Source organism: Erpetoichthys calabaricus, chromosome 15, assembly GCF_900747795.2.
Source record: "Erpetoichthys calabaricus chromosome 15, fErpCal1.3, whole genome shotgun sequence".
Lineage (NCBI taxonomy): Eukaryota > Metazoa > Chordata > Cladistia > Polypteriformes > Polypteridae > Erpetoichthys > Erpetoichthys calabaricus.
Window position 1 is genome coordinate 52,028,757 of NC_041408.2, and position 23,586 is coordinate 52,052,342.

Consider the following 23,586-nt stretch of genomic DNA (forward strand, 5'->3'; position numbering starts at 1 on the left):
ACGTTGCATAATGGTCTTCATATCATGAACAATAGTACAACACATTACTCCAAGCCATCTTTTTTTTAAATAAAACCGTTCATAGCTCACAGTATCCTATGATATCCAAATATATCTCCAAATATATCTCAGGTATATGGTTTTAATCTATTGACTTCCTGCAGGAAGTCCTGCATCTGTAACTTCACAGTAACAAGGTACATTTATAAATATTTCCAGGACAGCAAACCCTAAAGTGACCTGCACCCTTTGCAGTACCTTGCAGGCACATATTTCATCACATATCTCCTTCCAGACAATCAGCATCAGTCATATCAGAGTGGCATCAAATCTGGAAATGTCACTGTACGCTGTATCAAAACATGCAACTAAAAATTAGACAAAGGTCAACTGGAAAAGTGTCTGCTCCACTACATCACTACTATAGTACTGAAAGGTCAGTTCAAACTAAAATAAAAAATGCTTATATAATTATTAGTAAGTCCACACATAATTAAATCTTTTTTTTAAATAAATTAATTGTCTTTCTCTCAGTCAGACATTGTTTCACTGATTGTGATTCAGAGACCTGGACATGGCAAAAAGGGGTGTGAGGTCTTCAAAAACAAGCAGACTGTCCCAAAATGAGCTTATTCCAGGTTTGCAGCCCCCAACTACTACTTGCTAGCTTTGGCTTACTAAGGCCCAAAATGGGAAGCTAGCTGTAAAAGCTCAAAATGACTTTAAATGTTCAAAAATATATCAAAATTATCTGACTTGAGAGAATATAACTGTAAACCTCTGGCTTTTTGAGACAACCTAAAGCAATCATTATAAATTAAGAAATGATTTAAGTATAAAGAAGCACAAAAAGGGCAAGAAAGGGTTTGATAAAAAAAAGCAAGCCAAGGCTAACATGTACTAATATTAAATACACAAGCAATTTAGTAATTTAGTACCAGAAATAACAAAGAAAAGTACCACAAGACAGTAATGTGTTTAATGTGGAGGACAAGGAGATACGCGTAGTCAAAAGGTGAGCTAAGGTCAGCAGTGGAAGTCTGTTACTTTTCAGCTAGGATTCCTTGCATGGCTGGGGTTCAATTCATCGATTTATGTCCTTTTAACTCGTTTTTGTGATATATTTTAATGTTAATGTTACTTTTCTTCATTATCTGCCATCAAGAGCTGGGGCTACCATTTCATCACTGCAACAGACTACCCTCAGCCCTATAAAAGCGAGGGCACTCCACAGTTGGTTACATATCATCTGAATGCACTTGTGGTGTGGTGAGTTCTCTTGATTACTGTAATATTCTGTGTTTTGTGATATCATGGATTGTTCGAATTGCACAATGGTTTTGGAATTTTGTTCGCCTTGCATTGCCTTTGCCTTTTCAGGAAATTCCTTCTTACCTTTTGTGTTCCACTGAGTTGCTTGTTATTACAGAGCATTTTTGTATTAATAAATCTTTTAATTATAAATATTCTACATGGATTTCTGTTTTAGTAGCCAGGGTTTTTAACAGTGTCCCCAAAATGAGTATTTTTGGAACTGTTTGGGACTTTCATGCTTTGGGAATCTCAAGTAACATAACAAAGTCAAACTTCTCTTTAGTCAGAATCAAGAGTAAAAGATCAGAAAACTAGAAAGACAAAAGGAGCAAACGTTTTTGAAATATTTGAGTGTAAGATATATTTATAACACTTGAATACTAAGGAGCAACCTTTAAATCATCATTCTAACGAAGCCACAGGTGGTGCACATCCAGATGAATTGTGGGACAATTGCTATGACATTGGGAGACACCAAAAACCCCAAAATAGAAAACAACGGTGGTGTCACAGCAAAAAAAGGAAAAATCTTGAACTACTTTCAAATTATACAAAATTAATGACATAATGACTTCTGCTAGATCATTGTTTAAATCCATCCAGGAAATCCCATTAAAAATTAATAAAGATCACAACACCAGAACTCATCTCTAAATGATCTACTGCTGGTACCCCTCACTCTTGCCGATCTAATTTAAATGAGGATGATTATGGAAGGTGACTTAGACTGCAGGTGGAGCCAGATGGAATAAGGAACCCCCATAAAATTAATTTATGAATGAAAAAGTGTACCCATGCATCTGCCGCAAGGCAATATCCCCTACCCTAAGTCTAACCTCAATAAAAGGCCCAGGGAAGGCACAGCAGCAGTGATGTCAGGGTGGCCCTGCCTCCTAGGGTTCCACCCACCAAAACACAAGGAATGGCAGAACCTTTAAAGAAATAGTACACAAATTACAGATAATAAGCATACCTAACAGGAATTAACTTATGACATGAAAAACACTCATTCCAAAGTAACAACAAAACAGAAAATACAGATAAGCAGGACTAAAACATAATACTTATATTTTATTAACCATTGACTTAAACCTTTATATATTATTGACCATTGACTTAAACCTTTTCTCCCACCTAGCACACTTAAAGAATAATATTACCCACAAAAGCTTCAGATACAAAGCTAATTCCTGGACATCAATCCATGTTAAAATATTTTGTATCAGAGAAGGAGTAGATTGGCGAAGGTGGATGAGTTTAAATACTTGGGATCAATAGTACAGAATAATGAGGATTGTGGAAGAGAGGTGAAAAAGAGTGCAGGAGGGTGGAATGGGTGGAGAAGAGTGTCAGGAGTAATTTGTGACAGACGGGTATCAGCAAGAGTGAAAGGGAAGATCTACAGGACATAATGAGACCATTATGAGACATAATGAGACCAGCTATGTTATATGGGTTAGAGACGGTGGCACTGACCAGAAAGCAGGAGACAGAGCTAGAGGTAGCAGAGTTAAAGATGCTAAGATTTGCACTGGGGTTAGAAATGAGGACATTAGAGGGTCAGCTCAAGTTGGACCGTTGGGAAACAAAGTTAGAGAGGCGAGATTGCGTTGGTTTGGACATGTGCAGAGGAGAGATGCTGGGTATATTGGGAGAAGGATGCTAAGGACAGAGCTGCCAGGCAAGAGGGAAAGAGAAAGGCCTAGGAGAAGGTTTATGGATGTGGTGAGAGAGGACATGCAGGTGATGGGTGTAACAGAGCAGGATGCAGAGGACAGAAAGATATGGAAGAAGATGATCTGCTATGGCGACCCTTAATGGAAGCAGCCGAAAGAAGAAGAAGAGATGTGCCCATGAAGTAATAAAGCAGTTACAGTTAATGCCATTTTAACTTTTTTAATGCCATTTTAACAAGTTTATCATTTTCAATGCACTGCACACTATTGACTAAGAAGGCAGGCAGGCTTGGGTCGGGTTGGATTTTTAAAAATTAATTTAAAATACCTTTCAACAGCAGTGCCAAGTGTGTAAAGCGAGCCCTTGTTGGCTCTAGCATGAATCCATCATTTTTTTTCATTTTCAGCTTGCCTGCATGATACTTTAATAACTTTTTCATTTTTATGTTAAGTATTATTTTGCATTGAATTACACTATATTATGAACATGATTATTTTTTAAAACCCCTTCTCATACAGTAGACACCCAAATATTTTTAAACAATGTGGGCTAAACTCACTTCTGGAGCCCCTCCAGAATTAGGGAGCCTGAAGATTAAGCTTCACTAGTTTTATAGTAGATCTGCCCCTGGTTAGCACTAGGCACTTTTTCAAATTTCCCAAGACTCATGGGTATGTTGTTTGCTTTTTAAAAATGTTATTTCTGTCCTCTGTAAAGTAATGATATTTTTTTTTGATCTTGTTGAGACAGGACATTGTTAGGATATTATCAAGTGTCACCAACACACAACAGAACACAAGTAATCCTCTTCAGAGAGCTGATGGCCAGTCTATCATGGCCATCTCAGAAACACAACAGTGCAAACTACTATTTCTGCATGATGCTCCTCACCAAATGCAGGCATAGACCACCACAACAACTCTTCAGGCAAAATGCAAAAATAGATGATACCACTCACTAAATACAGAACTATCACATATAAGGATACAGATTTGTTCAAATACATAAAAAACAAAGCATAACGAAAAACAGCAACGCCTGTCCATCAGCTAACTGGAGAACCACAGCCAGATTGTAGAAAAGAAGTCAGAGACAAGCCAGACATAGTCAGAGTCATGGAGACCTCGGCCAACAAACCACCATCCATTGCCCTGTGACGATGCAGGTTCGCTCCATGCTCCCATCTTCCATCTGGGAGCCCTTGAACCCGACACCGTCAGTAATGTCACCGATGTGCTAGGCAGTGAGGCATAACAATGAAGCAAGGGAATGGTGTAAAAGTGCAAAGTGCTTTTATTTAAAAGCAACAAAACAAAACAGTGTTCAAATAAATAGTGCAGTGCATCAAAACCTTCACATAAATAATCCAATAAAAACAAGGTGAAATCGCGGAGGTTAAAATCCAATAGAAAAAAAATCTTTTAAAACCCGAGGTTAAAACAATGGCAGGAAGCTGTCCTTTAACACAAAGCCCGGTGCCTTTCTACTGGTGACTCCCCTGCTTCTCCCATCCAGGCTATGCACCAAGGGAACCACCCTACCTGCAGCTGACCTTACTCTCTGCGTTCTCCTGCTGGTCTGTTCACCTCACCCATCCTTGGCTCCTGTAGGCTTAACCAGACTGTGACTTGGGCTCCCCAGCGAGCAGGGAACTCACACTAGGGCTTTCACATCCCAAGTGCCAACTCCCACTGCCTTCTTAGCCTTACGCAGCGAGCCATCCTTTTTCCGGTCACTCCCGCTCTTCACAAAATGCTCAGCGGGAGTGACCACATTCGACTGCTCCTCGGGTGCCGGCCAAACACCCAGGCTCACTGCTCAGCTGCCCACGAGCCTACACTCGCTCATTCTTCTCTCCCTCTTGCACTGGCTTTCCTCTCCCTGCTTCCTGACGCCTTCTTCTCCTCCAACCTCCGTTTCTTTCTTTTCCTCTCCTTCTCTTCCTAGCCGCCTCGCGCTTCTATTTATCACGGGGACGTGGATCAGATGTGGCAAGTTAGCAGCTCCCGGGAACAACTCCTCACCTGTGCACTTAAGCGAGGATCGCCCGCATCACGAATTCCCCAGGAACTGATCCGCCACACTACCACTCCCCCTTTCTAAGCCGTGAAGGCAGCGATTATTTATTTAAAAAGTGTCCTTCTTGACATGAACTGTGGATCCACTACACCACACACCCCAAAACCAGTGATGCCTCCCATTGGCCATTCCACAGCTGAGTCAGTACTGGGCCGGAAAATCAGATGAGAGAACCCTTCTACCTGATGATTCCAGTGCTTCTTTAACTGAGATGACTTTTCCATAGGCAGGCAAACAACTTGGGAGTACAGCAGTGAAGATACCAAGAAAATGACAGATATGGGGAGGGACAGTAGCAGTTTATAAATAGCACAGTAATTATACTTTAGTACTAATGACTAACAACAGACATGCAGTATGCACAGCTAATCAGCAGCTCTAGTCAGGGTATGCTAATCGGAAGTAGCGTGAGATTTAAAAACTTAGACTGAAGGGGCTCATCTCATAGCAGCAGGCAGATCAATCCACAGCTTCGGAACCCCATAACTAAAAGCTTGACTTCTCACTGTTATTTTATTAATCGTTAGAATCATAAGCAGGTTGTCATCTTGAGATCCTATTGCGCTCTCTGGTTTGTAAGTCATGATAAGTTCAGATAAGTAATTAGGGCCTTACCCATTTCAGGCTTCATATGTTAAAAGAAGGATTTTGAAATCCGCCCTAAACTTAACCGGGAGCCAATGTAAGGACTTGAGGACTGGAGTTATGTGTTCATACTTTCTTGTGCTGGTAATAATTCTTACTGGCATATTTTAAAATTAACTGAAAGTCTGCTTAAAGAACAATTTAAACAGCCAGTGAACACTGCATTGCAGTAGTCCATACTACTAGAAATAAATGCATGAATTAATTTCCAAATACTCTGCTCTTTTAGAAGACAGCTTAATTTGCCAGCATTTTTAAGATGGAAAAAAACATGATTTGAATAGTTTTGTAAACATGCTCTTTAAACGACATGCTAGTGTCACCGATACGTTGTAGGCTGATTCAATAAAACAAATCTGGAAAAAAAATATTCTTTGGATCTGTGGAATGGGAAAGCACATTTAGAGAGAATACAAGGACGTGGTCAGATGACATGCTAGAAAGTTAAAAAAAAAAAAGTCTACAAAAACAAGTAGCCAACTAACCAGTCCCAAGCAGGAATGTATTTCGTGAAATGTTAGAAAATCGCCGTTACCTAACAGTTACAGCATGCCACCCTCTATTCAGAACACCATGACATTTTCTTTATGATTTCTGTCATAAGCCGCAATCACTCTTAAGTCTAGCAGACTCCTGACAAATGTAATTTTGCTGTGCGCTCTTCTCTTCTGCACCGCTGAGCACCGTGGCTTGCAGCCTGAAAACCCAGCATTTTGACTGCTCTCAAAAGGGCTCAGAGAGCTGCCGGCTTCCCCACCTGAAGTTTTCGACACGTTCTTGCTGTACAGTGTTGCCACTTGCTGGTTACAAGCAGCCTGGAATGATTCGCCAGTAAAGAACATGAATTTTCCAGTCAAGCTCTGCCTGAAACCCTCAAACTACACGCCAAGAAACAACTTTTATGCATAAGTACAACTGAACATAATGCAGCAGACAGCTTTATAATCCTTGAGTATACCAAGATTTAACTCAACAACACTTTAATGTTAACATGTTACTCGTGATATCCACAAGCCATTCTATAATTTATTCATTTATTTTCAGCGACCATTATGTCCAGAAGGCTGTCACCTTGTGTTCTTTTTACTAGCAAAAATATCCAGCTCCTCCTTTCAAGGTACTTCCAGTAGTAGTAGGGTGTTATACCGTGTTAGCCATTTCGGATGCAATGAGAAGTGAAGCAAAATGACACCTTTTATTGGCTACCTGAACAGATTACAGTATACAGTCATATGTAAAAGTTTGGAAACCCCTCTCAGCCTGCCTAATAATTTACTCTACATTCAACAAAAAAGATAACCGTGGTATGTCTTTCATTTCCTAGGAACATCTGAGTACTGGGGTGTTTTCCGAACTAAGATTTTTAGTGAAGCAGTATTTAGTTGTATGAAATTAAATCAAATGTGAAAAACTGGCTGTGCAATACTGTGGGTCCCCTTGTAATGTTGCTGATTTGAATGCCTGTCACTGCTCAATACTGATTACTTGCAACACCAAATTGGTTGGATTAGCTCGTTAAGCCTTGAACTTCATAGACAGGTGTGTCCAATCATGAGATATAAAGGTATTTAAGGTGGTCAATTGCAAGTTGTGCTTTCCTTTGACTCTTCTCTGAAGAGTGACAGCATGGGATCCTCAAAGCAACTCAAAAGATCTGAAAACAAAGATTGTTCAGCCTCCTGGTTTAGGGGAAGGCTACAAACAGCTATCTCAGAGGTTTAAACTGTCAGTTTCAACTGTAAGGAATGTAATCAGGAAATGGAAGGCCACAGGCACAGTTGCTGTTAAACCCAGCAGGTCTGGCAGACCAAGAAAAATACAGGAGCGACATATGCACAGGATTGTGAGAATGGTTACAGAAAACCCACAGATCATCTCCAAAGACCTGCAAGAACATCTTGTTGCAGATGGTGTATCTGTACATCGTTCTACAATTCAGCACAATTTGCACAAAGAACATCTGTATGGCAGGGCGATGAGAAAGAAGCCCTTTCTGCACTCACACCACAAACAGAGTCGCTTGTTATATGCAAATGCTCATTTAGACAAGCCAGATTCATTTTGGAACAAAGTGCTTTGGACTGATGAGATAAAAATTGAGTTATTTAGTCATAACAAAAAGCGCTTTGCATGGCGGAAGAAGAACACCGAATTCCAAGAAAAACACCTGCTATCTACTGTCAAATTTGGTGGAGGTTCCATCATGCTGTGTGGCTGTGTGGCTAATTCAGGGATTGGGGCCCTTGTTAAAGTCGAGGGTCAGATGAATTCAGCCCAATATCAACAGATTCTTCAGGATAATGTTCCAGCATCAGTCACAAAGTTGAAGTTACGCAGGGGTTGGATATTCCAACAAGACAATGACCCAAAACACAGTTCAAAATCTACAAATGCATTCATGCAGAGGGAGAAGTACAATGTTCTAGAATGGCCGTCACAGTCCCCTGACTTGAATATCATCGAAAATCATGAAGCAGGCTGTCTATGCTCGGCAGCCATCAAATTTAACTGAACTGGAGAGATTTTGTATAGAAGAATGGTCAAAAATACCTCCACCCAGAATCCACACACTCATCAAAGGCTATAGGAGGACAGCGTCTAGAGGCTGTTATATTTGCAAAAGGAGGCTCAGCTAAGTATTGATGTCATATCTCTGTTGGGGTGCCCAAATGTATGCACCTGTCTAATTTTGATATGATGCATATTGCATATTTTCTGTTAATCCAATAAACTTAATGTCACTGCTGAAATACTACTGTTTCCATAAGGCATATCATATATTAAAAGGAAGTTGCTACTTTGAAAGCTCAGCCAATGATACACAAAAATCCAAAGAATTAAGAGGGGTTCCCAAACTTTTTCATATGACTGTACAAGCTATATAATATGTAGACTACAACTTGCCTGAAGATGGGACCTGAGCTGCCTCAAAAGCTTGCATATTGTAATCTGTCCAGTGAGCCAATAAAAGGTGTTATTTTATTGCACTTCTCAACTAATTCCAGGCAAGTCAAAAGGACAGACTCCTCCAGCATATCCTCGGCCTGTTGCAGAGTTAACTTCAAGCACTTTTCAACCACTAGCATGAGCTCCTGTTGTTACCCACATGACACCCCATGCCTCAAAGGCCACTTTCACTTCTAAGGCCTCACCAATCCGCACATGTAAAATAGTCCTAATCGTGTTTCTTTTTTTGCATTTGGAAACAGATAACTCCCATTTTGACAAGCTGTTTGCATAAAATCTGCCTACTGGAAGCCACGGCCTATTGCTTTCCTGTAAACGCCTCCAAGGAACTCCTTCCTCTAGCATAAGGAAATCCTTTTGCAGCCAAGAGAGTCCCCACAGTAAGTTAAGTTTGATTGAACTGATTCTTTAATTGACTCAGCTATTGCAAGATTAATGTCTTTTGCATTAGAAACAAAAACTAATTTTCAATCTCTGCATTGATCCACTCAGCCGGTCATTGTCTACACCCCTTATCTGGATCAGAGCTGGAGAGAGATGGTGTCTACAATGACCACAGGGAGACAAACCAACTCTGGATGGAGCTGCCAGCCCATCACTGTACACACTCGCACCAGGACAATTTAGAGCATCCAAGACACCGGACATGCACACTTCATCCTCGCCTTGTGTTGCTCATTATGTAAGATAAAAACATATTAAGTATTTTGCATGCACTGTATATCAGTGGGCCGGCAGTAACAGGGATGAATATTCGCAAACCTAACCCTAACCCAAGTAGTAGCATTGTGAATGGAGCCTATGGGAACCCCGTCTTTTTCCCTTAACCTAACCCTAGGAGATTACAATGGAAATCACAATGAGAGGTATATGTCTCTAAATTCCCAAGGTTAGACACACCTAACCCTAACCCTTCTCTAATTTAATGGATGTATATCATTGCAGTTGAAATTCCTCTCAATTAAGAAAACACATAAAATTTGCAACATGTCGGGATGAAGACCGAGAAACAGATGCAAACAGAGAGTACCAGCACGGCTGCAGAAAACATGTTATATCGTCACCCTGTGACTGTGCTCAGGAATCAGGGGGCTTAAAAAGTGGTAAGGTATGGTATATATTATCACACAAATGAACAAAGTCAATTAATAATATTGGGTCAACTAATAATACAGGTAAAATTCTTGGTGTGACACCACCACTAATACAGTTTCCATTTAGTTTGGAATGGAGGAGAACTCTTCAGTAGACGACGGACCCATTTCCCATGTCCCATTTCACCCCTTTCCGCTTCCTCGCAGTATTATTTATCATCAGAGTTACCAAGTGTGTCTACTCCTGCACCTTAAGATTAACACACACACGCACTCACTCAGAGATCCTAATCACACAATTACACAAAAGTGGTGCCCTATAGCCAGCCACTCTATAATATCTGACATAAGATCCTCTATTTGCACAAACTCTTCATAACTAACCTGTCCATCACCATCAATATCTACCTCCTGGATCATCTCATCCACCTCCTCCTCGTCTGTAAGCTTTTCTCCCAAGTTTGTCATGATATGACGAAGCTCTGCTGCACTGATATATCCTCTTCCATCCTTATCAAATTCTCTAAAGGTTCGCTAATTCCTTCTTCACTCTCTGTATCCTTCATCTTTCTTGCCACCATTGTGAGCAACTCTGGGAAATCAATAGTAATACATAGGTACGCAAGAGTGATGCCTGAAGCCTGTCACTTCCCAGTGCCCTATATATGGACTCACTGTCACCAGCACTTACAAGCATACTGGTGTCCCCGAGACACACAAAGGCTCAACACCCTTTTGGTTATATGCCACTTACTAACCAGTGGTTCTTACTTCTACCACTCTTGTCCTTCTATTGAGGTGCAGGACCCTGCTCCCCACTTTTTTAAAACACGTTGCTGGCATCTTATTCAAAATAAATGCATATTTTTCAAGAAACATTAAAATTTGATATGTTGTCTTTGTACTATTTTCGATAACATAAGTTGAAAAATCCCGACAGGGGTTGCACTTAACACAGCGACCCGAATGGTTTGGAAATGGGGTTGTATACTTTGGCCACCTTGTCTTTCATTCTGGATACAGAGATGTCTCACGAGACAACCGTACTGCGTTTTTTTATTGTAAACTCACAAAAACGATAAAAAAAAAATGACTCTTGCATCTGTTTTAAAGAAAGTCCAAATTGCCCAAATGAGGATATCAGGGTGTGGCCGCTGCCTAATCTTCTCGAAACAACTCCTCGTCTTTTTAGGAATCACTGGCCTCACAGGTGAATCTAAAAGACAAGGTGATAACTAATGCACAGGCCGAGTAAGGAATTCAAAATGACATCAGACTGTTTGGATCTCCCCTAAGTATAAAATAATCTGAGAATGGAAGACGCATCACATGGCCTAGGCACGGCACAGAAAAGGGCATCCATCGAAGCTCAGCAGCCAAGCACTGTAACACTAAACGATCTGAGCAATGCACGACATTATCTCTCAGTTTGTGTAAGGAATGCTAGCTACTCGTGAGCTGGAGTTTTTCTCAGGGTTCTCTGGGAGCACAGGAACAGGAGTAAGGCATACAGAACATCAGGTAAGCTGATCAGACTTTTGAGCCCCTGAAATGAATGGATTGTGTTAAAAAAATGCTTTAGTTGCCTCACATTTTTATGCAATCGTTTTGTTCACCCCACTGAATTAAAGCTGAAAGTCTGCGCTTCAACTACATCTGAGTTGTTTCATTTAAAATTCATTGTGGTAATGTACAGAACCAAAATTAGAAAAAAGTTGTCTCTGTCCAAATATTTATGGACCTAACTGTATATATCTATCTATCTATATTTCAATCAAACTCTGCATGTCATACAACACCACATGCCATATGTAAGGTGGGCACCACATCTCAAGATTCATTGCAACATCAGACACAAGATTAGACTGACCTATTTGTATTTATACAAATTTATATCATTTTTAAGTGTAAAGAATGTTATGCTTGATTTTATTGTGGTAACAAATTGCAGAATGTGGTTCTTTCTATTTTAGCATGGTATTATACAGTTTGCAGAAAACATTTTGACTTGTTGGCTTAAACTGTTCCCAAAGTATTTTGCAAGCTTTGTTTTCAGTGAAGGCTTCTTTTGTGCTACCAGCAGTAAAGCGAGGTGCCATGTGTTTAAATGCTGCCCTCATGTGTCTGATTAAATGAACAGCATGTCTAAAGTAAGTCTGTGTCAGGAGACGCCATGCAGCAATGCATACCTGACTTCACGGTGTAAACTCAAATGAGTTTAATTTTGTAGTGTAATGGTTAATTGTGGACAAGCTGCTGAAAACATTCCTTTGGTCCTTGTTGACACAATACTTCTACACAGTCTCTGTAAATCAGTGGTCCTCAAAAATCAGTCCTGCGGACCCCATCATTCCACCCAGTCATTCTACCTCAGACTGACTGATTTCAATTTATTTGATTGTGTTTCTTCTGTTCTCTTATTCTGCATTCAGTAAAGCACAGCAGTGTGATTTTTAAATTCATATGACATATAATATTTTAATTTTGCTATAGCTTTAAATGCTTAACTTTCTTTTCTTGTTTTTCTATTAATTTGCCTTTTTTCTATGCAGTTTGCCACCCTAATTGTATCCTAATAATGGCAATGAACAACAAGGTGAGCAGACAGCAAAGACAGAAAGGTTGTAACTACTTCAGCCTTAGACCCACACGCTCATTAGTAAATGAGGGATTAAACAACCAGAACACCTAAAAAAGCAGAATGAAACTCATAGCAAGGATAGAAATTAAAAAAAAACACAAAATTATCTCTATGTGACATACATAATGGCCTAATTAGGTTTAATTTAGTATTTTCTTTGAGCTCACACAGCCTTACAGAACTGGCACCACAAACAACAGCTGCTGCTAAACAAATGTCCAGTAGAGGGCAGCATATAACAACAGCAGAGAAGGACAACACTGAAAATGAGCGAGCGTGGAGCGGCAATGAAGAAGACGTTCAGTCCAGAATCAAGAAGAGCTCAATTCAAAACGTCTCAGGCCTTCAAGTCTGATAATTATTAAAACATTGAACCATCTAACAGTAGCAATAACATCTGCGTTTAATCTTTTTATTTAGACATATGATGTTTCCACTCTTTAGATTTTGAAGATCTTTACAGCACTTAATTCTAACTAGACATCTTTAATCATCATCTAACACACCCTTTCTATCTATCTATCTATCTATCTATCTATCTATCTATCTATCTATCTATCTATCTATCATACGGTGTACGGTGTTCAATCTCTTTATCCATCACATATCCATAACACTAGTGCCTACACATGCCGGAGTAAAACAGTAAATCACATAGCAGACTGTAAGTGTACTAAGCACATCACGCTGCATGTCTACAAGAGAGCAGTTACCTCTGTCATAGTCGTCCTCTCGAATGGCTTTTTCTTGCAGTCGTAATAACTTTAGTATTAAGGATTCAATCTGTACAAAGAAATGAAGAGCAAGTTAGGAGAAAACACAAAACAAAGAACAGTGCACTAACAGCAGCACAAACTTACCATTCACTCAATAAAAAAAGTGTAAGTAGGGTGCGATGGCTTGTCAAGTGCAGTTTGTTATCATTTAATACACCAAGCACCCATTGCTTGGCTCAGGTTATTATATGTTAAATTATCTATGCAGGTATATTTTGTCTGTATTTGTTCACCTGCATCCTCCATTATGGCCTTTATCCCAGCTAGGAAGCCTGTCCTTCCTCTCTGGCACTTACACCCTTATACAAATATACCCGGGTAACACTGGGTATTTCAGCTGGTTGTTAAATAAAACCAATCTTTACAAATAAGACCATTTTGAAACAAAACTTGTACTAGTTAAGTGCAAGGTCACTAAATTGCTAAATGAAAATAAAATGATGAAATTAGATAGATAGATAGATAGATAGATAGATAGATAGATAGATAGATAGATAGATAGATAGATAGATAGATAGATAGATAGATAGATAGATAGATAGATAGATAGATAGATACTTTATTAATCCCAATGGGAAACTGCACGGCCCGCTGGGGATATGCATGTCTGGTTAGAGTCTGGTGACTCTAAAGTATCACACCACTCTACTTCCACGTACACAGAAACATCCAACATCTTCACACACTTCCCAATCACTTTGGACCATCACAACATGAGAGGTGGGTCAATACTAGCCTTCACGCTGGCCCTTCTGCTCTGCAGGCAGTCGTTCAAGATGCCATCATACTGCTTCAGAAGCACATCACAGCTGCTCTCAGTAGTGGTGGTGCTGCTCTCATAGCCCGAGGTAACTGAAGACCCTGCAGATGCTGCATCTGACAAATCTAAAGAGAAAGAGAAAGCAACCTCTGTGTCGAAGGGTAACATGTCCAAGTCCTGCAAGCCCTCCTTAAGTCCGGTGTCAACCACTGACTGGACTTCATCGCTCTGGCTAAACTGCCAAAATTCCGGGTCTTTCCACAGGTCCTGGTCAGGTAAGCTGTCTGCACCATCTTTGGGGAGAGTATAGTCGAGCCCAGCATCTGCAAATAAGAGTTGAGGATCCTGTGCCAGCACAGGCTCGGCTGATTTGCTTGACTGTAAACTGCAGCCGCCAAAATCCTCCTGGTAATCAGAAGCCAAGGAGAGCTGAATGAAACTGAAGCTGGAGTTGAAGGTGTCATCACTGGGTTGACTGTTTTCTTGTTCCAAATCACTTGGACGCCTTTTTGTTAATGACCGATCCAGGTCTTCACTCCGTGTTGGAATTGCAGCCTCATTGTCTTTGGGAAACAGAACTGTACCACGTCTGCTTTGCAAGCTGGCCATTTGCATTGTTTCCAACATGGAATTGTTGAGTTCGGACTGGACGCAGCTACTCTCTGGTGACCGGTTAAAAAACTCTGCTTGGGTCCTTGTTATCAGATCTGAATTTACTGTCCTAGGTCTTACTAGTACATTACTTGCAGGTGACTCCATCTCACCCTGTCGCATACTGCGTACTGATCTATCATCAAGTGCAACATTTTGCATATCTGAGTAAGCAGTTCTGCTGATAACTGGTCCTAGACAAGGTCTTTTGCTGTTTTCCTCCATGCTGAACTCCAGGCATTGTTTGGGGGCCCCTCTCATATAACCAGGCCTTCTATGAAGTTTCTTCCTGCGGGAGCTCCCACCCATGGAGTACAGCATCGGGCTTCCTGCAACAAAAAATGTTAAAAGATGAGTAAATGAAACCTTTTGATTACAACCCGGGGGGTGGGGGGGGTAGGGGGCATGCTCCTAATGAGACGACAGATGGTGTCCTGGGAGATCTCCTCCCAGATCTTGACCAGGGCATCACTGAGCTCCTAAACAGTCTGAGGTGCAACCTGGCGGCGTCGGATGGACCAAAACATAGTGTCCCGGGTGTGTTCTATTGGATTTAGGTCAGGCGAGTGAGTGTGGGGGCCACTCAATGGTATCAATTCCTTCATCCTCCAGGAACTGAGGCTGGGCATTGTCCTGCACCAGGAGGAACCCAGGGCCCACTGCACAAGCATAGGGTCTGACAACGGGTCCATGGATTTCATCTCGATACCTAATGGCAGTCAAGGTGTCGTTGTCTAGCCTGTAGAGGTCGGTGTGTCCCTCCACGGATGCGCCTCTCCAGTAGTATATAAGTATATAAAGGTGTAACCCATATGGCAACCCCCCAGGTCTACTCAGATCTATCCATGGCCATGCACAGTAGAGAAAAAAATTCCAAGAAGCAACATGTGAAACTGAGCAAAAACAGGTCTGTAATACCCTTAGATCTGTCCAGGGCTGCATGTGTGTTACACTGAATGGGCGCCAACATGTCTACCTGGCACTGAGAGACACGGGTAAGCTGTTGACCCCCAATCCATGATTAGGATCAGGGCTTGCAATTGTCTGAGAATAATTTGGAGGTAACAATAGTGAAGTATTTTGGTCTGCAGTGCATACTGAAATATATAAGCATTTGTTTTAGAAATGTCATGAAGAGAACTACCGAAATGTTTAAGTGAATAAAAGACATCAATGTACTTGGGCAACGGCTGATGTAATACACAAAATCCACTAGGAGATGATTAAGAGATCAGAGGATGTCCTGGATAGTTGTCACATATATCGAGATTTCAAGGATAATAGCTGAACCTAAAGGTTACAAGAAGAACAAGAGTGTAATAGAATAGACTTATTTGGATAAGTTATTTGGGTGTATGCCAACAAGCCTATTAGAGTACACGTATGTATTAATCAGTACAATTATGTAAATTCAGTTGTTTATAAAATGGACCAATGGCCTTATTTTTTTGATCATTCTGTAACAGACTACTATGATGAATGCTCCCTCTTCAGAATTTGCTCCCTCTTCATCATATCTGAAGAGATCATTAAGGACGCATGAACAAAGCTTCCTCCTGCCTGGTTCCTTACTCAAAGAGGTTTTATCAAACTTGTCCTAGTAGAGAATAAGCTTTGTTCTTTAATTAATATGTTGATTTCTTTTACACAATTGTTCCACACGAATGAGGAATTGCGGATCAAAAATCAATTCGATTATGTCCTTGCCCATTGTATACATGACCGCCCATCACTACTACAGATTGGATGATTCAATGCAGTTCTCGGATCAGTCCTACCGTGGCCACTCGAGCTTGACTATCTAGAGAAAATAAAAATCATAACAAGGTTTCCATAGGAGATCCTGTGGAAGGATCATTACTAGGCCTCGACGGGTGAGATTGTAGAGCCGGCACGTCCACCTGACTGCATCTAAACCTGCCAGTTCTGCTTTGTCCTGCCTTCCTCCTTTATTGGGAACAGGACCAAAGCAAGTATTCTATGCAACCCCTACTCGCTCCCCACGCTCGACCCCATGAGTCCTGACCAGTCGTCCCACATAAGATGGAACAGTCACGATGTGTTCCTCCCACCTTCCCTACTGGTCTGAGTTTAATGACATTATTCTCAAGGCTTCAGGGGGATTACATAAAGGATCAGTTCTGAGCCCTTTCCTATTTGCAATGATGATGGACAGGTTGACAGATGAGATCAGACAGGAGTCTTCATGGACTATGATGTTCACGGATGACATTGTGATCTGTAGTGAGAGTAGACAGCATGCCATCCTTGAGAACTGGAGGTATACAGTGGAGAGAAGGGGAATGAGAGTCAGTAGGAGTAAGATGGAGTACAAGTGCATGAATGAGATGGAAGGTGGAGAAAAGGTGTAATTGCAAGAAGAAGAGGTGGTGAAGGTAGACAAATTTAAATACTTGGGTTCAACAGTCCAAAGCAACTTTGAGTGTGACAGAGAGGTGAATGCAGACAGGGTGGAATGGGTGGAGAAGAGTGGCGGGAGTGATTTGTGATAGAAGAGTATCTGTAAGAGGGAAAGGGAAGGTCTATAAAATGGTAGGTAGACCAGCTACATTGTATGGTTTGGAGATGGTGGCACTGAAGAAAAGACAGGAGACAGAGCTGGAAGAGGTGGAGCTGAAGATGCTACGATTTTCACTCAGAGTAACAAACATAAACAGGATTAGGAATGAGTATATCAGAGGGACAAAACAGGTATGGCAGTTTGGGGACCAAATGAGAGAGGCGAGATTGAGATGGCTTGGGCATGTGCAGAGGAGAGATGAGGGGTACATCAGGAAAAGAATGTTGATGATGGAACCACCAGGCAAGAGGAAAATAGGAAGGCCAAAGAGGAGGTTTATGGATGTGGTGAGGGAGGACATGAAGGAAGTCGGTGTAGCAGAAAATGATATAAAAGACAGGGAATGATGGAGACAGATAGTCTGTTGTAGCAACCCCGAAATGGGAGCAGTCAAAAGAAGAAGAGATTCTCGAGGTTTCAGCTGTGTTAACAAGTCACTACATTCTAATTATATTCCACATGTCCTCTGTGTTTTACACTATTTTTCAAATAAATGTATTAAATTTAAACAATGGCAGCAAAGCGTAGATACAATGAAAGAGTTTTGCCAAATGCTCCAAAGTGCAAATGTGTTGTGATGAGCTTAGTTGATTTTTCAGACACAAAATTATGTGTGTATGGTAACACGTCATAAAAGTGAATAGTGAATAGGGTCCGCCAGTACCCAACCCCATTTTGCTTTGTGCCCTCCCGCACCATAACTTATCATCTGTGGGGGAGGAGTGAAAGCTTTGGATTTATCAAAATTTAAGATCTATGGTTTTTGACAGATCTCGATGTTTTAGGGTTCCCTGATACTGAAAACATCTCGATGATGGGTGTGTATCTGTCTGTGTGTGGGTCTGTGTGTCACAGTTTCTTGAGGAAGCTCTAGATCTAAAACAGCAGGAAAGAAAAATACCAAACTCCAAACTTAAGCCTGTCATGAGATGAATATGTGCTGATTAGTTTTTGAGCCAAATCGTACTAGAGAAAGAGGCACTCTCGAGGAAACTTCAAATACCGTAATTCTGCAATTAATTATGAATTCTGCTCGTCAATTGCTATCGTAATGACCTATTTTATGATCAGATCAGCATCAGAGCAGTAAATAATGACTGAAATGTTACAGAATAGATTGGGTAACTTGGTTTCTAGGGCTCAAAGCCTACTGACGCTCATCTTCCAAATTTTTTTCTATTAGGATCAATGCTTCAGTATCTATGATTTCTGTTTCCTCTGAGTTTTTTAGGAATGTGACCCCCGTGGATAACAAGAAATGGCTGAACAACAAAGTTTCAGTGCAATTCTGAACCCTAAAGAAAAAGGTCAATGTTTTGGAAGTTAACATTATTTATGTTCACATCTGAGGTATGCATTGATCAGCCCTGGAAATGTCCATTTAGTAAGTTAAAAAATTCAAACAGTAACCTTAAAGATGTGGCCAAAGGAGCAAAGACATAAAACGAAAGTAACGATGAGAAAGCACTGCTGAATCTGGAGAAAGCATACAGATTGGACAAAATGCCTATCTGTACCTTTTTGCAAAAATATTGCATATTTTTGTGAAACTCCTTTATTTTTAAAGAAATCTCGCTTCCCATTGCACTTTGTTCCTGTAATATTCTGAGTTATGGATTGCTGAGAATTAGTTTCTGCCATTTACTGAATTTTTATATGTGTTTCTCCAGTTGTTTACAAATTTTTTCATTTTGTGCCAGCGCTATCACGTGTTAAGATTGTTACAAAACAGCGTCATCAGGGATTATTGTGGTAGACAAGCAAAGATTGGGAGATTGTAGCATGAGACGAGAATTGTAATTCAGGCCAGGAAGATCAAAAGAGACGCAACCAAACAGAGCTCAGTGGTGAACCAAAACTTAATGTCAAAGTCACAAAAGGACACCAAAAAATGAAATGAAACCAAGTACTTGGCCTGCTATTAGTAAATGAATGTGAGATATGGAACTGCCGCCATATTTATAGAGTGTGATAGTTGCCCCTACACCACCAGTCGGAGACCACATCTTTATAAAGCATGCACGTTTATTAAATCACTAAATAAACAATTCTCACACTAACACACAATGCACTCAGCAATAATCACCACTCAATACTCTGTCTCAGTCCTTTGCCGCCTCTACTCCTCCAGGGAGCTTCGTCCTTCTTCCACTCCCGACTCTGGCTCAATGACAGCAAGGAGTCGGCCCCTTTTATCCCTGCCCGGATGTGTTCCAGGTGGCTGATGACGTCCCTCTTGCAGCACTTCCTGGTGTGGCGGAAGTGCTGCCCTTTGACCCGGAAACACTCCAGACGTCCCTGGCCGATCCCTCCACCATCTTGCAGAGTGTGGCGGAAGTAACAACATCCGGGTCCCATGAGGTGTAAAGCACCCCCAGGCGGTGGCCACGGGTCCCAACAAGTCCGACAGTTTGTTCTCCTTTCCCGTGGTCCTCTCCTGCTCCGTGGCAGTTGTGCCCTCGTGGCTCGGAAGTTATTCTTGCCACCTCCCGGTCCTTTCCGGCGTCCCGGCCAGGTAATAATCCTGGCCACGTGCGACAAGAGTAAATAAGCGCTTATGTCACAAATGTGCCAATTATGGTCACATGACACGACTCCCATGTTACATAAACAAAACAACAAAATGAAACAAAATAAACTTTATGAAAATAAGCAATAATGGCTGGACACCTCCACGAGTCGGTTTCACATGGTAAAAAACTAACAAAGATTCAAAACACCACGTATAGAAACGTGCAAGTACTACGATGATTGCGCACAGTTTTTAATTTCTCATGCGTTCTTTGCATTCCCTTAAATATATTTAGTCCATCTACTTTTCTGTGTTGTGTAAAAACAATTGTACCGTTATTCTTTGGGTTTCTTTTGAACGAGTTAATATTTTTTCAAGTTAAAGTCACACGACCCTGTTTTGTTTTTTTTGGATTACGGGGACTTTTTGTGTATGGCTGCTACGGCGTTGCTAGGCTTGGATGACTGGAAGGGCCTGACATGTGATGTCATCGTTGCAGTGGTATAAACGTTGACATTGCGCACTTGTGGGTTGTCCAAGATTCGGGATAAACTTGCAAATCGTTATGTGTGCTTTTCGACTTTTATTCTCTGTTTATTGAATTTCTCGCTGCTTCCTTTAGACTACAAATTATGCCTAGCATTTAGGTTTTGGTGCTTGGTATTGTTATCATTTCGATCAGTAATGTTTATTTCATGGCTTATGTGTTGTGAAGTAAACCAGGGCCACAGCGAGCCCCAAACCCCCAACACGAACACACACAGAGTCACGGGTTCAAATAACAGATGGTTTATTCATCCAAAATACACAATACCTCTCCAAGTTAACAAAAAGCACAGGCTTTCTCTCCACAGTCCAATTCTTCTCTACGATCCCTTTCACCACCACACTGCCCTCCTCCAGCTGAGTGTTGCTCCATGTCCTTGCCTGGGTAAGGGAGTGCGGCCCCTTTTATTAAGGTACTTCCAGTGCCAGGACCACTGCCCGATGGAAGCACTTCCAGGTCATGTGACAGTCCATTACAGCAGGGCGCTTGTCTTCCTGCAGCGCCCTCTTGTGGCAAACAGTCACCCCAGCAGGGCTGCTCTGCCAGACTACATCTCCCAGCATGCCCTGCTGGCTTCCTACTGGGCACTGATATCCGGGGCTGTTGCCATTTAGTGTGCTGGGGGAATAAAAAGCCCCCAGTGACATCTTCCCTTTTTCATGGGCTGTCCATCCATCCTTTCTGGTCTTTCCTTCTGGGTCTGATCCCCTTCTCCTCCCCAGCTGGGATGACTATCTGCCTGTTAGGAGACTCCAGTCCGGGTAAGGAACCATCCCCTTTTCTGGCTGGGATGCCCGTCTAGCCTATGTGGCATCTACAGTGTATTTTCTATTTTACTGTTGTTTTAGAATTATTATTTTCTGTGTTTCTCCATAATTTCTGTTAGGTTTGTTCATCCACTTTAATAAAAGGACAAGTGTCTGTGTGTGTGTGTTTTAGTGTATCTGTGTGTCCGTGTGGTTGCTATGTCTAGGTTACATGTCATTTGGTATGGGGTTTGTAAAAGGAGTGCTAATGTTTGTGATGCACCATCTGTTAGAATAACAAATGAATTGCATTTTATTATTACATGCATTACAAAATACACTTCAATAACTTTACAAAATGCCACATGGGCTAATAAAGATACCGGTCAGAAGATGAAACGTAGTGAAGCTTTTCCAAAGACAAGTTTCTTTAAATCAGTCCTAGTTAGTGCTGGATTGGTACTACAACTTTGACTTTAGTATCAATACCAGCTTAGGACTGGGTCCAAAACTGTTCCAAAGCAAATAATGGATAACTCGCACCAATGACGTCACCATCACACAGCCTTCCTTAAATTCCAGTGGCAACGAGTGGCACAACTTCACAAGATAGAAGCGGCCAAAACAAAAACGGTGTCCAAAACTGTTGTGAAAAATGAATGATTTTTGAATAAATATCCAAATCTCATTCCCTGGGTAAGAATGCTTCAGAAAGAATGTATAACTATTTTTAGAGGTAAAAGAAAAAGCAAGAAAAATCAAATACCACCATTAATCAAAACACGCAACCCATTACAACACACTGCTACTGCAACCTGAACTGCGCCTAAGTCATCTCTATCTCTCATACTCTCAAGTTGCTCCGGTGGTCTTCAAGGTCACACATCAGTTTTAGTGGGAGTGCCATTCCCCCCAGGTATCTGCTGCAGCACACTGTCATTGTAGTTCCCCCTTGGATTTAACTTTGCCCTGTGCTACCCTAGAGATGTCCACCCCTCTTGCTAGACACCCTGCTCCCCATCCTAATGACATCAGTTAGTAAACACACAAAAGTACAAACCGAGAATTTTCATACAAGAGCACTGCTTACTGTATGAGTGAAAAAGGGAAAAACAACAACAAGGGCCGCTTTGGTCTGCCCCCAGGGTATCACTCGTCTGCTCAAACACAGCCAGGCTCTCTTTCAGAAGAGCTTAAAGATCCGATTTCCTGAGAAAAGTTTGGGTGCTATGAAGAGACGCTTTGTTTCTTACACAACTTACAATTCTCGCTGCCCAGCTGCCTACCCCTGTTACAAATTCTCAGGAACGCGAATAAGTGACTCAAACAGCTGAGGCGGGAGACATTTCTTTTTATTAATCAGCCACTTGTTTCTGCTGATGAAAATTCAAGTGAGTTGATGTGGTTTGTAAAAGGATTATCACTTAAATTAAAAACTAAGGAAACACACCATCTCCATCTAATAACACGCAGGCCCTTCACCTGCCTGTGGTCACATATACTGTAAATATGACAGGGTGGGCCAGTGTTAGCCTTACAGCTTCCAGGACCTGTGCTCTATTCCTAGGCTGTTCTTACACTCGCCATGTAGGATTACTTGGGGTGCTCTCATTTCTTTTCATGTGCCAAAGAGAAGAGATTAAAGGATTAAGTGTGCAAGTTTAAGTTATTTTACACAAGCATCGTATATATGAATTTGACCCTGTGTGACACTGTGATCTAAAGGGAAGCATTTATTATAAATTAAAAAAATACTAAGTGGATCTATCTATCTATCTATCTATCTATCTATCTATCTATCTATCTATCTATCTATCTATCTATCTATCTATCTATCTATTGTGGAAACCAGGGGCACTCCAGCCGCCCCAACCCTTGTATAGACAGGCAGAGACACAAGTGCAGCACACAACACACTTTATTTCTGTGGGGAAGCACTTTTCCTCACTCACCACATCAGCACAATACAAATAAACAAAAGTACCAAAGCCCAGTCCTTTTCTTCTCTTTTACTTTTCACCTTCTCCACCTTCACTCCTCCTCAACAAGCTTTGTCTTCCACCTCATGAGGTGGCCCCTTTTATGTTGCTCCTGGTGGCTCATTAGCGCTACCTGGAATCACTCCCAAGTTTAATGAAAGTTCAAGGTAAGGCTCTGCAGCTCCCCATGGCAGCCCCCAACAAGGCCGCACCAAACTCCAACTCCCAGCGTGCCCTGCGGGAATCCGTGATGCCACAGCCAGCCAGGAGGGCTGCCCTTTAGTGTCCCAGGGAAGGTAGTACCTTGCAGATACTCTCTCCGCCAGTCCTTCCAACTAGCTTTTGTCCCAGCACATTATCTATCTATCTATCTATCTATCTATCTATCTATCTATCTATCTATCTATCTATCTATCTATCTATCTATCTATCTATCTATCTATCTATCTATTTATTATATAGTGCCTTTAATAATTATCTATCTATCTATCTATCTATCTATCTATCTATCTATTATCCATCCATCCATTTTCCAACCCACTTAATCCGAACACAAGGTCACGGGGGTCTGCTGTAGCCAATCCCAGCCAACACAGGGCACAAGGCAGGAACCAATC

At 41.3% G+C, this 23,586-nt stretch overlaps 1 protein-coding gene across 1 annotated transcript in view; it reads right to left on the reverse strand.

Moving 5' to 3' along the window:
* The window catches only part of disc1 (DISC1 scaffold protein), a 244,214-nt gene that overhangs the window by 189,983 nt on the left and 30,645 nt on the right, over nt 1-23,586 (reverse strand). Inside the window, exons 2-3 of the mRNA XM_028820155.2 lie at nt 13,930-14,933; nt 13,131-13,200 (exon numbers count right to left, since the gene is read on the reverse strand). Of these exons, the coding sequence (XP_028675988.2) occupies nt 13,131-13,200; nt 13,930-14,933 (1,074 nt within the window). The remainder of the gene's footprint in view (nt 1-13,130; nt 13,201-13,929; nt 14,934-23,586) is intronic.